This window comes from Scyliorhinus torazame, chromosome 24 (assembly GCF_047496885.1).
Source record: "Scyliorhinus torazame isolate Kashiwa2021f chromosome 24, sScyTor2.1, whole genome shotgun sequence".
Lineage (NCBI taxonomy): Eukaryota > Metazoa > Chordata > Chondrichthyes > Carcharhiniformes > Scyliorhinidae > Scyliorhinus > Scyliorhinus torazame.
Window position 1 is genome coordinate 5,844,697 of NC_092730.1, and position 16,601 is coordinate 5,861,297.

General features: G+C 51.7%; 1 protein-coding gene across 1 annotated transcript in view; it reads left to right on the top strand.

Annotated features, from left to right (window-relative positions):
• Nucleotides 1–16,601, top strand: part of LOC140399837 (echinoderm microtubule-associated protein-like 3) — a 76,047-nt gene that overhangs the window by 31,654 nt on the left and 27,792 nt on the right. The window contains exons 5-7 of the mRNA XM_072489291.1: nucleotides 10,146–10,233; nucleotides 10,831–10,929; nucleotides 11,915–12,045. Coding sequence (XP_072345392.1) covers nucleotides 10,146–10,233; nucleotides 10,831–10,929; nucleotides 11,915–12,045 — 318 coding nt within the window. The remainder of the gene's footprint in view (nucleotides 1–10,145; nucleotides 10,234–10,830; nucleotides 10,930–11,914; nucleotides 12,046–16,601) is intronic.

The window sequence follows — 16,601 nt, forward strand, 5'->3', positions numbered from 1 at the left end:
AAGATATTGCCGGTTTGGCTAGTGCACGGTAAGATATTGCCGGTTTGGCAAGTGCACGGTGAGATATTGCAGGTTTGGCTAGTGCATGGTAAGATATTGCCGGTTTGGCTAGTGCATGGTAAGATATTGCCGGTTTGGCTAGTGCACGGTAAGATATTGCTGGTTTGCAAAGTGCACGGTAAAATATTGCCGGTTTGGTTACTGCACGGTAAGATATTGCTGGTTTGCAAAGTGCACGGTAAGATATTGCCGGTTTGAGAAGTGCACGGTAAGATATTGCCGGTTTGGGAAGTGCACGGTAAGATATTCCCGGTTTGGGAAGTGCACGGTAAGATATTGCCGGTTTGGGACGTGCACGGTAAGATATTGCCGGTTTGGCTAGTGCACGGTGAGATATTGCTGGTTTGGAAAGTGCACGGTAAGATATTGCCGGTTTGGCTAGTGCACGGTGAGATATTGCCGGTTTGGAAAGTGCACGGTGAGATATTGCCGGTTTGGAAAGTGCAAGATGAGATATTGCCGGTTTGGCTAGTGCACGGTGAGATATTGCCGGTTTGGAAAGTGCATGGTAAGATATTGCCAGTTTGGATAGTGCAAGATGAGATATTGCTGGTTTGGCTAGTGCACGGTGAGATATTGCCGGTTTGATAAGTGCACGGTAAGATATTGCCGGTTTGGCTAGTGCACAGTGAGATATTGCCGGTTTGGGAAGTGCACGGTGAGATATTGCCGGTTTGGAAAGGGCACAGTGAGAAATTGCCGGTTTGGGAAGTGTACGGTGAGATATTGCTGGTTTGGAAAGGACACGGTAAGATATTGCCGGTTTGGGAAGTGTACGGTGAGATATTGGCGGTTTGGCTAGTGCACGGTGATATATTGCAGGTTTGGGAAGTGCACGGTAAGATATTGCCAGTATGGAAAGTGACGGTGAGATATTGCCGGTTTGGAAAGTTCACGGTAAGATATTGCTGGTTTGGGAAGTGCACGGTGAGATATTGCTGGTTTGGGAAGTGCACGGTGAGATATTGCCTGTGTGGGAAGTGCACGGTAAGATAGTGCCGGTTTGGCTAGTGCACGGTAAGATATTGCCGGTTTGGGAAGTGCACGGTAAGATATTGCCGGTTTGGGAAGTGCACGGTAAGATATTGCCGGTTTGGGAAGTGCACGGTAAGATATTGCCGGTTTGGCTAGTGCACGGTGAGATATTGCCGGTTTGGCTAGTGCACGGTAAGATATTGCCGGTTTGATTCGTGCACGGTAAGATATTGCTGGTTTGGGAAGTGCACGGTAAGATATTGCTGGTTTGGGAAGTGCACGGGAAGACATTGCCGGTTTGGCTAGTGCACGGTAAGATATTGCCAGTTTGGGAAGTGCACGGTAAGATATTGCTGGTTTGGGAAGCGCACGGTAAGATATTGCTGGTTTGGGAAGTGCACGTTGAGATATTGCCGGTTTGGGAAGTGCACGGTAAGATATTGCTGGTTTGGGAAGTGCACGGTAAGATATTGCCGGTTTGGCAAGTGCATGGTAAGATATTGCTGGTTTGGCTAGTGCACGGTAAGATATTGCTGGTTTGCAAAGTGCACGGTAAAATATTGCCGGTTTGGTTACTGCACGGTAAGATATTGCTGGTTTGCAAAGTGCATGGTAAGATATTGCCGGTTTCGAAAGTGCGCGGTAAGATATTGCCGGATTGGCTAGTGCACGGTAAGATATTGCCGGTTTGGGAAGTGCACGGTAAGATATTGCCGGTTTGGGAAGTGCACGGTAAGATATTCCCGGTTTGGGAAGTGCACGGTAAGATATTGCCGGTTTGGGAAGTGCACGGTGCGATATTGCCGGTTTGGCTAGTGCACGGTGAGATATTGCCAGTTTGGGAAGTGCACGGTAAGATATTGCCGGTTTGGGCAGTGCACGGTAAGATAATGCCGGTTTGGCTAGTGTACGGTGAGATATTGCCCATTTGGCTAGTGCACGGTGAGATATTGCCGGTTTGGGAAGTGCAAGATGAGATATTGCTGGTTTGGAAAGTGCACGGTAAGATATTGCCGGTTTGGCTAGTGCACGGTGAGATATTGCCGGTTTGGAAAGTGCACGGTGAGATATTGCCGGTTTGGAAAGTGCACGGTAAGATATTGCCGGTTTGGATAGTGCAAGATGAGATATTGCCGGTTTGGCTAGTGCACGGTAAGATATTGCCGGTTTGGCTGGTGCACGGTGAGATATTGACGGTTTGGCAAGTGCACGGTGAGATATTGCAGGTTTGGCTAGTGCACAGTAAGATATTGCCGGTTTGGGAAGTGCACGGTAAGATATTGCCGGTTTGGCTAGTGCACGGTAGGATATTGCCGGTTTGGGAAGTGCACGGTAAGATATTGCCGGTTTGGCTAGTGCACGGTAAGATATTGCCGGATTGGCAAGTGCACGGTGAGATATTGCAGGTTTGGCTAGTGCACAGTAAGATATTGCCGGTTTGGGAAGTGCACGGTAAGATATTGCCGGTTTGGCTAGTGCACGGTAGGATATTGCCGGTTTGGGAAGTGCACGGTAAGATATTGCCGGTTTGGCTAGTGCACGGTAAGATATTGCCGGTTTGGGAAGTGCACGGTAAGATATTGCCGGTTTGGCTAGTGCACGGTGAGATATTGCCGGTTTGGCTAGTGCACGCTAAGATACTGCCGGTTTGGCAAGTGCACGGTAAGATATTGCCGGTTTGGATAGTGCAAGATGAGATATTGCTGGTTTGGGAAGTGCACGGTGAGATATTGCTGGTTTGGAAAGTGCACGGTAAGATATTGCCGGTTTGGGAAGTGCACGGTAATATATTGCCGGTTTGGGAAGCGCACGGTAAGACATTGCCGGTTTGGGAAGTGCACGGTAAGACATTGACGGTTTGTGAAGTGCACGGTGAGATAATGCCGGTTTGGGAAGTGCACGGTAAGATATTGCTGGTTTGGGAAGTGCACGGTAAGATGTTGCCGGTTTGGTTAGTGCACTGTGAGATGTTGCCGGTTTGGTTAGTGCACTGTGATATTGCCGGTTTGGCTAGTGCAAGGTGAGATATTGCCGGTTTAGCTAGTGCACGGTGATATATTGCCGGTTTGGCTAGTGCACGGTGATATATTGCCGGTGTGGGAAGTGCACGGTAAGATATTGCTGGTTTGGCTAGTGCACAGTAAGATATTGCCTGTTTGGCTAGTGCACGGTAAGATATTGCTGGTTTGGAATGTGCACGGTAAGATAATGCCGGTTTGGCTAGTGCACGGTGAGATATTGCCGGTTTGGCTAGTGCACGGTGAGATATTGCCGGTTTGGGAAGTGCACAGTAAGATATTGCCAGTTTGGGAAGTGCAAGATGAGATATTGCTGGTTTGGAAAGTGCACGGTAAGATATTGCCGGTTTGGCTAGTGCACGGTGAGATATTGCTGGTTTGGGATGTGCGCGGTAAGATATTGCCGGTTTGGCTAGTGCACGGTGAGATATTGCCGGTTTGGAATGTGCACGGTAAGATATGCCGGTTTGGGAAGTGCACGGTAAGATATTGACGGTTTGGCAAGTGCACGGTAAGATATTGCTGGTTTGGAAAGTGCACGGTAAGATATTGCCGGTTTGGATAGTGCAAGATGAGATATTGCCGGTTTGGAAAGTGCACGGTAAGAGATTGCCGGTTTGGCTAGTGCACGGTAAGATGTTGCTGGTTTGGAAAGTGCACGGTGAGATATTGCCGGTTTGGCTAGTGCACGGTGAGATATTGCCGGTTTGGGAGGTGCACGGTAAGATATTGCCGGTTTTGGAAGTGCACAGTGAGATATTGCCGGTTTGGGAAGTGCACGGTAAGATATTGCCGGTTTGGGAAGTGTACGGTGAGATATTGCCGGTTTGGAAAGTGCACGGTAAGATATTGCCGGTTTGGAAAGTGCACGGTAAGATATTGCTGGTTTGGGAAGTGCACGGTGAGATATTGCTGGTTTGGGAAGTGCACGGTGAGATATTGCCTGTGTGGGAAGTGCACGGTAAGATAGTGCCGGTTTGGCTAGTGCACGGTAAGATATTGCCGGTTTGGCTAGTGCACGGTAAGATATTGCCGGTTTGGGAAGTGCACGGTAAGATATTGCCGGTTTGGGAAGTGCACGGTAAGATATTACCGGTTTGGGAAGTGCACGGTGAGATATTGCCGGTTTGGCTAGTGCACGGTGAGATATTGCCGGTTTGGCTAGTGCACGGTAAGATATTGCCGGTTTGATTAGTGCATGGTAAGATATTGCTGGTTTGGGAAGTGCACGGGAAGACATTGCTGGTTTGGCTAGTGCACGGTAAGATATTGCCGGTTTGGGAAGTGCATGGTAAGACATTGCCGGTTTGGGAAGTGCACGGTAAGATATTGCCGGATTGGCTAGTGCACGGTAAAATATTGCCGGTTTGGGAAGTGCATGGTGAGATATTGCCGGTTTGGGAAGTGCACGGTAAGATATTGCCGGATTGGCTAGTGCACGGTAAGATATTGCCGGTTTGGGAAGTGCATGGTGAGATATTGCCGGTTTGGGAAGTGCACGGTGAGATATTACTAGTTTGGCTAGTGCATGGTAAGATATTGCCGGTTTGGGCAGTGCACGGTAAGACATTGCCGGTTTGGGAATTGCACAGTGAGATATTACTGGTTTGGCTAGCGCACGGTAAGATATTGAAGGTTTGGGAAGTGCACGCTAAGATATTGCCGGTTTGGGAAGTGCACGCTAAGATAATGCCGGTGTGGCAAGTGCACGGTGAGATATTGCCGGTTTGGCTAGTGCACGGCAAGATATTGCCGGTTTGGGAAGTGCACGGTAAGATATTGCCTGTTTGGTTAGTGCACGGTAAGATATTGGCGGTTTGGCTAGTGCACGGTAAGATATTGGCGGTTTGGCTAGTGCACGGTAAGATATTGCCGGTTTGGCTGGTGCACGGTGAGATATTGACGGTTTGGCAAGTGCACGGTGAGATATTGCAGGTTTGGCTAGTGCACGGTAAGATATTGCCGGTTTGGGAAGTGCACGGTAAGATATTGCCGGTTTGGCTAGTGCACGGTAGGATATTGCCGGTTTGGGAAGTGCACGGTAAGATATTGCCGGTTTGGCTAGTGCACGGTAAGATATTGCCGGTTTGGCAAGTGCACGGTGAGATATTGCAGGTTTGGCTAGTGCATGGTAAGATATTGCCGGTTTGGCTAGTGCATGGTAAGATATTGCCGGTTTGGCTAGTGCACGGTAAGATATTGCTGGTTTGCAAAGTGCACGGTAAAATATTGCCGGTTTGGTTACTGCACGGTAAGATATTGCTGGTTTGCAAAGTGCACGGTAAGATATTGCCGGTTTGAGAAGTGCACGGTAAGATATTGCCGGTTTGGGAAGTGCACGGTAAGATATTCCCGGTTTGGGAAGTGCACGGTAAGATATTGCCGGTTTGGGACGTGCACGGTAAGATATTGCCGGTTTGGCTAGTGCACGGTGAGATATTGCTGGTTTGGAAAGTGCACGGTAAGATATTGCCGGTTTGGCTAGTGCACGGTGAGATATTGCCGGTTTGGAAAGTGCACGGTGAGATATTGCCGGTTTGGAAAGTGCAAGATGAGATATTGCCGGTTTGGCTAGTGCACGGTGAGATATTGCCGGTTTGGAAAGTGCATGGTAAGATATTGCCAGTTTGGATAGTGCAAGATGAGATATTGCTGGTTTGGCTAGTGCACGGTGAGATATTGCCGGTTTGATAAGTGCACGGTAAGATATTGCCGGTTTGGCTAGTGCACAGTGAGATATTGCCGGTTTGGGAAGTGCACGGTGAGATATTGCCGGTTTGGAAAGGGCACAGTGAGAAATTGCCGGTTTGGGAAGTGTACGGTGAGATATTGCTGGTTTGGAAAGGACACGGTAAGATATTGCCGGTTTGGGAAGTGTACGGTGAGATATTGGCGGTTTGGCTAGTGCACGGTGATATATTGCAGGTTTGGGAAGTGCACGGTAAGATATTGCCAGTATGGAAAGTGACGGTGAGATATTGCCGGTTTGGAAAGTTCACGGTAAGATATTGCTGGTTTGGGAAGTGCACGGTGAGATATTGCTGGTTTGGGAAGTGCACGGTGAGATATTGCCTGTGTGGGAAGTGCACGGTAAGATAGTGCCGGTTTGGCTAGTGCACGGTAAGATATTGCCGGTTTGGGAAGTGCACGGTAAGATATTGCCGGTTTGGGAAGTGCACGGTAAGATATTGCCGGTTTGGGAAGTGCACGGTAAGATATTGCCGGTTTGGCTAGTGCACGGTGAGATATTGCCGGTTTGGCTAGTGCACGGTAAGATATTGCCGGTTTGATTCGTGCACGGTAAGATATTGCTGGTTTGGGAAGTGCACGGTAAGATATTGCTGGTTTGGGAAGTGCACGGGAAGACATTGCCGGTTTGGCTAGTGCACGGTAAGATATTGCCAGTTTGGGAAGTGCACGGTAAGATATTGCTGGTTTGGGAAGCGCACGGTAAGATATTGCTGGTTTGGGAAGTGCACGTTGAGATATTGCCGGTTTGGGAAGTGCACGGTAAGATATTGCTGGTTTGGGAAGTGCACGGTAAGATATTGCCGGTTTGGCAAGTGCATGGTAAGATATTGCTGGTTTGGCTAGTGCACGGTAAGATATTGCTGGTTTGCAAAGTGCACGGTAAAATATTGCCGGTTTGGTTACTGCACGGTAAGATATTGCTGGTTTGCAAAGTGCATGGTAAGATATTGCCGGTTTCGAAAGTGCGCGGTAAGATATTGCCGGATTGGCTAGTGCACGGTAAGATATTGCCGGTTTGGGAAGTGCACGGTAAGATATTGCCGGTTTGGGAAGTGCACGGTAAGATATTCCCGGTTTGGGAAGTGCACGGTAAGATATTGCCGGTTTGGGAAGTGCACGGTGCGATATTGCCGGTTTGGCTAGTGCACGGTGAGATATTGCCAGTTTGGGAAGTGCACGGTAAGATATTGCCGGTTTGGGCAGTGCACGGTAAGATAATGCCGGTTTGGCTAGTGTACGGTGAGATATTGCCCATTTGGCTAGTGCACGGTGAGATATTGCCGGTTTGGGAAGTGCAAGATGAGATATTGCTGGTTTGGAAAGTGCACGGTAAGATATTGCCGGTTTGGCTAGTGCACGGTGAGATATTGCCGGTTTGGAAAGTGCACGGTGAGATATTGCCGGTTTGGAAAGTGCACGGTAAGATATTGCCGGTTTGGATAGTGCAAGATGAGATATTGCCGGTTTGGAAAGTGCACGGTGAGATGTTGCCGGTTTGGAAAGTGCACGGTAAGATATTGCCGGTTTGGCTAGTGCACGGTAAGATGTTGCTGGTTTGGAAAGTGCACGGTGAGATATTGCCGGTTTGGCTAGTGCACGGAGAGATATTGCCGGTTTGGGAGGTGCACGGTAAGATATTGCCGGTTTGGGAAGTGCACGGTAAGATGTTGCTGGTTTGGAACGTGCACGGTAAGATATTGCCGGTTTGGCAATTGCATGATAAGATATTGCCTGTTTGGCTAGTGCACGGTGAGATATTGCCTGTTTGGGAGGTGCACGGTAAGATATTGCCGGTTTGGGTAGTGCCCGGTAAGATATTGCCGGTTTGGGAAGTGTACGGTGAGATATTGCTGGTTTGGAAAGTGCACGGTAAGATATTGCCGGTTTGGCTAGTGGACGGTAAGATATTGCCGGTTTGGAAAGTGCACGATGAGATATTGCCAGTTTGGAAAGTGCACGGTAAGACATTGGCGGTTTGGCTAGTGCACGGTAAGATATTGGCTGTTTGGCTAGTGCACGGTAAGGTATTGCCGGTTTGGGAAGTGCACGGTAAGATATTGCCGGTTTGGGAAGTGCACGGTAAGATATTGCCGGTTTGGGAAGTGTACGGTAAGATACTGCCGGTTTGGCTAGTGCACGGTGAGATATTGCCGGTTTGGCTAGTGCACGGTATGATATTGCTGGTTTGGGAAGTGCACGGTAAGATATTGCTGGTTTGGGAAGTGCACGGGAAGACATTGCTGGTTTGGCTAGTGCACGGTAAGAAATTGCCAGTTTGGGAAGTGCACGGTAAGATATTGCTGGTTTGGGAAGTGCACGGTAAGATATTGCTGGTTTGGGAAGTGCACGGTAAGATATTGCAGGTTTGTGAAGTGCACGTTGAGATATTGCCGGTTTGGGAAGTGCACGGTAAGATATTGCTGGTTTGGGAAGTGCACGGTAAGTGATTGCCGGTTTGGCTAGTGCATGGTAAGATATTGCTGGTTTGGCTAGTGCATGGTAAGATATTGCCTGTTTGGGAAGTGCACGGGAAGACATTGCCAGTTTGGCTAGTGCACGGTAAGATATTGCCGGTTTGGGATGTTCCCGGTACCATATTGCCGGTTTGGCTAGTGCACGGGAAGACATTGCCGGTTTGGGAAGTGCGCGGTAAGCTATTGCCGGTTTGGGAAATGCGCGGTAAGATATTGCCGGTTTGGGAAGTGCACGGTAGGATATTGCCTGTTTGGCTAGTGCATGGGAAGATATTGCCGGTTTGTGAAGTGCACGGTGAGATATTGCCGGTTTGGGAAGTGCGCGGTAAGATATTGCCGGTTTGGGAAGTGTGCGGTAAGATATTGCCGGTTTGGGAAGTGCACGGTGAGATATTGCCGGTTTGGGAAGTGCGCGGTAAGATATTGCCGGTTTGGGAAGTGTGCGGTAAGATATTGCCGGTTTGGGATGTTCCCGGTACCATATTGCCGGTTTGGCTAGTGCACGGGAAGACATTGCCGGTTTGGGAGGTGCACGGTACGATATTGCCGGTTCGGGAAGTGCACGGTAGGATATTGCCGGTTTGGGAAGTGCGCGGTAAGCTATTGCCGGTTTGGGAAATGCGCGGTAAGATATTGCCGGTTTGGGAAGTGCACGGTAGGATATTGCCTGTTTGGCTAGTGCATGGGAAGATATTGCCGGTTTGTGAAGTGCACGGTGAGATATTGCCGGTTTGGGAAGTGTGCGGTAAGATATTGCCGGTTTGGGAAGTGCACGGTGAGATATTGCCGGTTTGGGAAGTGCGCGGTAAGATATTGCCGGTTTGGGAAGTGTGCGGTAAGATATTGCCGGTTTGGGAAGTGCACAGTGAGATATTGCCGGTTTGGGAAGTGCGCCGTAAGATATTGCCGGTTTGGGAAGTGCACGGTAGGATATTGCCGGTTTGGCTAGTGCACGGTAAGATATTGCCGGTTTGGGAAGTGCACGGTGAGGTATTGCCGGTTTGGGAAGTGCACGGTGAGATATTGCCCGTTTGGGAAGTGCACGGCGAGATATTGCCGGTTTGGGAAGTGCACGGTAGGATATTGCCGGTTTGGCTAGTGCATGGGAAGATCTTGCCCGTTTGGGAAGTGCACGGCGAGATATTGCCGGTTTGGGAAGTGCACGGTGAGATATTGCCGGTTTGGGAAGTGCACGGTGAGATATTGCCGGTTTGGGAAGTGCACGGCGAGATATTGCCGGTTTGGGAAGTGCACGGTGAGATATTGCCCGTTTGGCTAGTGCATGGGAAGATCTTGCCGGTTTGGGTAGTGCACGGCGAGATATTGCCGGTTTGGGAAGTGCACGGTAGGATATTGCCGGTTTGGCTAGTGCATGGGAAGATCTTGCCGGTTTGGGAAGTGCACGGCGAGATATTGCCGGTTTGGGAAGTGCACGGCGAGATATTGCCCGTTTGGGAAGTGCACGGCGAGATATTGCCCGTTTGGGAAGTGCACGGTGAGATATTGCCCGTTTGGGAAGTGCACGGTGAGATATTGCTAACCACTGCGCAGCCCCGCTCCCCTTGTAGCCAGCTTTTTTACAACTCTCCTGTGGTCACAATAGTAGTAAAATGTCCCAGGGTGCTTCACGGCAGTCTTATCAAACCAACGTTCACATTGAGCCACATGAGGTGGTATGGGGCAGATGATCAAAAGCTTGGTCAGAGTTAGGTTTAAGGAGCATCATTTTGTAGTCCAGATGTGGTCTGGCCATAAACTCTGTCTTATTGCGAGATGACAATATTAATGCATTGAATGAATGTGCAATGGTTGGTGTTGCTTGTGATAACTTGACTCTAACCCAGCCCTCCCTTGTCTGTCTATTCAGGGTCATTCCAGCTTCATCACCCACCTGGACTGGTCTCAAGACGGCCACTTCATCATGTCCAATTCTGGAGACTATGAGATCCTGTACTGTAAGTACAGAGCTTCCAGACTTGGGGAAATGCTATCTCGTCAAACCATGCCAAACAAGGAGGGGGTGGTTCTCCCTTGATAGTTCAGTGGGTAAATGCACTGCCCTGGTCAGAGGCAGCAGTAATGTTGGGCGGGACCACGGTGCCCCTTCCTGGGGAGGGAAGTTTGCTGAGGGATCCTGCTCCTTCGGGAGGATGTATAGATTGGGGATGGAGTCGATGCCCTTTCTGCCACACTCTGAGAATGATGTGGAGATGCCGGCGTTGGACTGGGGTGAGCACAGTAAGAAGTTTTACAACACCAGGTTAAAGTCCAACAGGTTTGTTTTGATGTCACTAGATCTTCATTCACCTGAGGAAGGAGCACACTCTGAGAAGACAGTGTCATCCGAGTGGGTGGAGATGATTACTGGAAAAGAAAGGGAGCTCTATGATAGACTCATTCAGCTGAGTTTGTAGATTGCCATTGATGGAGGGCCTTCCATTGTCCTCCATCTCTCTGATATCAGAGGATTCTCACTCCGACCTGATTTGAAACCAAGTGTAAAATGTTGTCTCTCATAGGCAGTAACTCCGGGTGATTATCCTGTTTTGCAGGGGACATTGGGGGAGGCTGTAAACTACTCCGGAATCGTTACGAATGCAAGGACCTCGAGTGGTTTTCATACACCTGCGTCCTGGGATTCCATGTTTTTGGTAAGAATTATGGCTGTGGGATTTCTAGACATGGAATGAAGAGGAATTCCATGGTCATTGGGTTTGTGGGAGGAGGTGGGAGTGGTAGCAGGAAGAGATTGAGGTTTTGCGGAAGCCGGAATGTGTGTCTGTGCTGGGTGTATCTAACCAGCTCTGACTTCCCGACTGTCTGGGCAAAGAGAATACTGAAACCAGCCAGATAGCAAGGTGGTATCTGAAGCTGATGCTCTCCAATGAAGAGGGTTTCACAGTGGAGTGTTAAATCAGTGACATTAGCCCCTTGTACTGTTCAGTTTAAACCCATCTTGGAGAAAATACAGTGGAGATTTACTCGACAAACTAGGAATGAGGAGCCTTCACGGAAAGAATAGAGAAACTGGGATTGTTCTCCATAAAGCAAAGAGGATTAATACCATAAGATACAGGAGCAGAATTAGGCCATTCGGCCCATCGAGTCTGCTCCGCCATTCAATCATGGCTGATGTGTTTCTCATCCCCTTTCTCCTGCCATCTCCCCATCATCCCTGATTAAGGGACGAGTTAATAGAGGTATTCAAAATCATTACGGGTAACTGGGGAGAAAGTGTTTCCAGTGACAGGCGGGTCAGTAATCTCCTCTGAAGAGAATCGGTGAAAGAACCGGGGGGGGGGGGGGGGGGGGGAGGAAGAGAGATATGAGGAGGATGTGTTATGTGTTTTTTTGACACAGCGAGTTGTTATGATCTGGAAGGTTCTGCCTGAAAGGGCGGCGGAAGCAGATTCAACAGGAACTTCCAAAAGGGGGGATTGGGGAAGTACTGGGAAAGGAGGAATCTGCAGATTGTGGGGGAAAGAGCGGGAGGAGTGATATTCATGGAGCTGCCATAGGCACGATGGGTTAATGGTCTGTTCTGTATGACTAAACCCTAACCGGCTGGGTCTAGAATGCGAACCTTCGAGTGGTTTGATAACATTGGGAGCCACTTTCCACTTTGTCTTGCTACAGGAGTCTGGCCGGATGGTTCTGACGGGACAGATATCAATGCGCTGTGTCGCTCCCACAACGAGCGCATGGTGGCCGTGGCTGACGACTTCTGCAAGGTTCATCTCTTCCAGTATCTGTGTGCCAAGCCCAAGGTCAGTTGTAGCTGCGGGAATGTGGGGGTGGATCAAAATGGAGCCATCCAGACTGCTCACAGCTAGTTTATCATTCAACTTCAAATGCCCTTGCCCAACACCGATCCGTCAATCTCCTGACGATGAGTTCTTTGGGACAGTTTGTTCGAGCACCAACCAGAGAACCGGCTATACTAGATTTGGTAATATGCAATGAGACCAGATTAATTAATAGCCTCATTGTGAAGGCACACCTAGGTAACCGTGATCACAATATGATTGAATTTTGCATTCAGTTTGAGAGAGAGCAGAGTAGATCTAAGACTAATACCAGGAACGGGCAGGCTGTCTTAAGAGGAAAGGTTGGCGAGTTTAGGTTTACATCAATTACAGTTTAGAAGAGCAAGATGTGACTTGATCGAAGCCTTTAAGATCCTGAGGGGTGGAAGTGGAAGAGATGTTTCCTCTTGTCAGAGAATCTAAAACCATGAGTCACTGTTTAAAAATAGGGGGGGTGTTCATTTAGAGCAATTCTGTCCTTACTGTAATGTGGTGACCAGAACTCTACACAAAACTCCAGTTATGGCCTACCCAGCGTTTTATACGGTCCTATCATTACAGCCCAGCCCAATAATAGAAAGCATTCCGTAGGCTTTCTTGACCACCTTGTCCACCTGACCTGCCACCTTCAAGAACCTGTGGACATGCACTCCAAGGTGTCTCGCTTCCTCAACCACTCTCAATATCTTCCTGTTTATTGAGTATTCCCTCACGTTGTTTGCCCTGTCCAAATGGATTACCTCACACCTTTCCAGATTCAATTCCATTTGCCACTTCCCTCTGCCCACTCAACCAAACCATTGATATTGTTCTGGAGACGACAGCTATCAACTTCACTATCAAATACATGGCCAAGTTTTGTGTCACCTGCAAATTTGACTGGGACTGGGGCACACAACCCTCAGCGACTGGGACACAGTGCCTCGGCAATGTCCACCTGTGTCTGGGACGTGACCCTCAGCGACTGGGACACAGTGCCTCGGCAATGTCCACCTGTGTCTGGGACATGTCCCTCAGCGAATGGCACACAGTGCCACGGCAATGTCCACCTGTGTCTGGGACACAGTGCCTCGGCAATGTCCACCTGTGTCTGGGACATGACCCTCGGCGACTGGGACATACTGTGCTGTGCCTCGGCAATGTCCACCTGTGTCTGGGACATGACCCTCAGCGACTGGGACACAGTGCGTCGGCAATGTCCACCTGTGTCTGGGACGTGTCCCTCAGCGACTGGGACACAGTGCCTCGGCAATGTCCACCTGTGTCTGGGACATGACCCTCGGCGACTGGGACATACTGTGCTGTGCCTCGGCAATGTCCACCTGTGTCTGGGACATGACCCTCAGCGACTGGGACACAGTGCGTCGGCAATGTCCACCTGTGTCTGGGACGTGACCCTCAGCGACTGGGACATACTGTGCTGTGCCTCGGCAATGTCCACCTGTGTCTGGGACATGACCCTCAGCGACTGGGACACAGTGCGTCGGCAATGTCCACCTGTGTCTGGGACGTGTCCCTCAGCGACTGGGACACAGTGCCTCGGCAATGTCCACCTGTGTCTGGGACATGTCCCTCAGCGAATGGGACACAGTGCGTCGGCAATGTCCACCTGTGTCTGGGACACAGTGCCTCGGCAATGTCCACCTGTGTCTGGGACGTGTCCCTCAGCGACTGGGACACAGTGCCTTGGCAATGTCCACCTGTGTCTGGGACGTGTCCCTCAGCGACTGGGACACAGTGCCTCGGCAATGTCCACCTGTGTCTGGGACGTGACCCTCAGCGACTGGGACACAGTGCGTCGGCAATGTCCACCTGTGTCTGGGACGTGACCCTCAGCGACTGGGACACAGTGCCTCGGCAATGTCCACCTGAGTCTGGGACGTGACCCTCAGCGACTGGGACACAGTGCCTCGGCAATGTCCACCTGTGTCTGGGACGTGACCCTCAGCGACTGGGACATACTGTGCTGTGCCTCGGCAATGTCCACCTGTGTCTGGGACATGACCCTCAGCGACTGGGACACAGTGCGTCGGCAATGTCCACCTGAGTCTGGGACGTGACCCTCAGCGACTGGGACACAGTGCATCGGCAATGTCCACCTGTGTCTGGGATGTGACCCTCAGCGACTGGGACATACTGTGCTGTGCCTCGGCAATGTCCACCTGTGTCTGGGACGTGACCCTCAGCGACTGGGACACAGTGCGTCGGCAATGTCCACCTGTGTCTGGGACGTGTCCCTCAGCGACTGGGACACAGTGCCTCGGCAATGTCCACCTGTGTCTGGGACATGACCCTCGGCGACTGGGACATACTGTGCTGTGCCTTGGCCATGTCCACCTGTGTCTGGGACGTGTCCCTCAGCGACTGGGACACAGTGCCTCGGCAATGTCCACCTGTGTCTGGGACGTGACCCTCAGCGACTGGGACACAGTGCCTCGGCAATGTCCACCTGTGTCTGGGACATGACCCTCGGCGACTGGGACATACTGTGCTGTGCCTCGGCAATGTCCACCTCTGTCTGGGACATGACCCTCAGCGACTGGGACACAGTGCCTCGGCAATGTCCACCTGTGTCTGGGACGTGACCCTCAGCGACTGGGACACAGTGCCTCGGCAATGTCCACCTGTGTCTGGGACGTGACCCTCAGCGACTGGGATACAGTGCCTCGGCAATGTCCACCTGTGTCTGGGAGGTGACCCTCAGCGAATGGGACACAGTGCCTCGGCAATGTCCACCTGTGTCTGGGACATGACCCTCAGCGACTGGGACACAGTGCCTCGGCAATGTCCACCTGTGTCTGGGACGTCCGTCAGCGACTGGGACACAGTGCCTCGGCAATGTCCACCTGTGTCTGGGACGTGACCCTCAGCGACTGGGACACAGTGCCTCGGCAATGTCCACCTGTGTCTGGGACATGACCCTCGGCGACTGGGACATACTGTGCTGTGCCTCGGCAATGTCCACCTGTGTCTGGGACACAGTGCGTCGGCAATGTCCACCTGTGTCTGGGACGTGTCCCTCAGCGAATGGGACACAGTGCCTCGGCAATGTCCACCTGTGTCTGGGACGTGTCCCTCAGCGACTGGGACACAGTGCCTTGGCAATGTCCACCTGTGTCTGGGACGTGACCCTCAGCGACTGGGACACAGTGCCTCGGCAATGTCCACCTGTGTCTGGGACATGACCCTCGGCGACTGGGACATGCTGTGCAGTGCCTCTGCAATGTCCACCTGTGTCTGGGACGTGACCCTCAGCGAATGGGACACAGTGCCTCGGCAATGTCCACCTGTGTCTGGGACGTGACCCTCAGCGAATGGGACACAGTGCCTCGGCAATGTCCACCTGTGTCTGGGACGTGACCCTCAGCGAATGGGACACAGTGCCTCGGCAATGTCCACCTGTGTCTGGGAGGTGACCCTCAGCGACTGGGACACAGTGCCTCGGCAATGTCCACCTGTGTCTGGGACGTGACCCTCCGCGACTGGGACACAGTGCCTCGGCAATGTCCACCTGTGTCTGGGAGGTGACCCTCAGCGACTGGGACACAGTGCCTCAGCAATGTCCACCTGTGTCTGGGACGTGACCCTCAGCGACTGGGACACAGTGCCTCGGCAATGTCCACCTGTGTCTGGGACACAGTGCCTCGGCAATGTCCACCTGTGTCTGGGACGTGACCCTCAGCGACTGGGACATACTGTGCTGTGCCTCAGCAATGTCCACCTGTGTCTGGGACGTGACCCTCAGCGACTGGGACACAGTGCCTCGGCAATGTCCCCCTGTGTCTGGGTGGTGACCCTCAGCGACTGGGACACAGTGCCTCGGCAATGTCCCCCTGTGTCTGGGAGGTGACCCTCAGCGACTGGGACACAGTGCCTCGGCAATGTCCACCTGTGTCTGGGACGTGTCCCTCAGCGACTGGGACACAGTGCCTCGGCAATGTCCACCTGTGTCTGGGAGGTGACCCTCAGCGACTGGGACACAGTGCCTCGGCAATGTCCACCTGTGTCTGGGACGTGACCCTCAGCGAATGGGACACAGTGCCTCGGCAATGTCCACCTGTGTCTGGGAGGTGACCCTCAGCGACTGGGACACAGTGCCTCAGCAATGTCCACCTGTGTCTGGGAGGTGACCCTCAGCGACTGGGACACAGTGCCTCGGCAATGTCCACCTGTGTCTGGGACGTGACCCTCAGCGACTGGGACACAGTGCCTCGGCAATGTCCACCTGTGTCTGGGAGGTGACCCTCAGCGACTGGGACACAGTGCCTCGGCAATGTCCACCTGTGTCTGGGACGTGTCCCTCAGCGACTGGGACACAGTGCCACGGCAATGTCCACCTGTGTCTGGGAGGTGACCCTCAGCGACTGGGACACAGTGCCTCGGCAATGTCCTCCTGTGTCTGGGACACAGTGCCTCGGCAATGTCCACCTGTGTCTGGGACGTGACCCTCAGCGACTGGGACACAGTGCCTCGGCAATGTCCACCTGTGTCTGGGACACAGTGCCTCGGCAATGTCC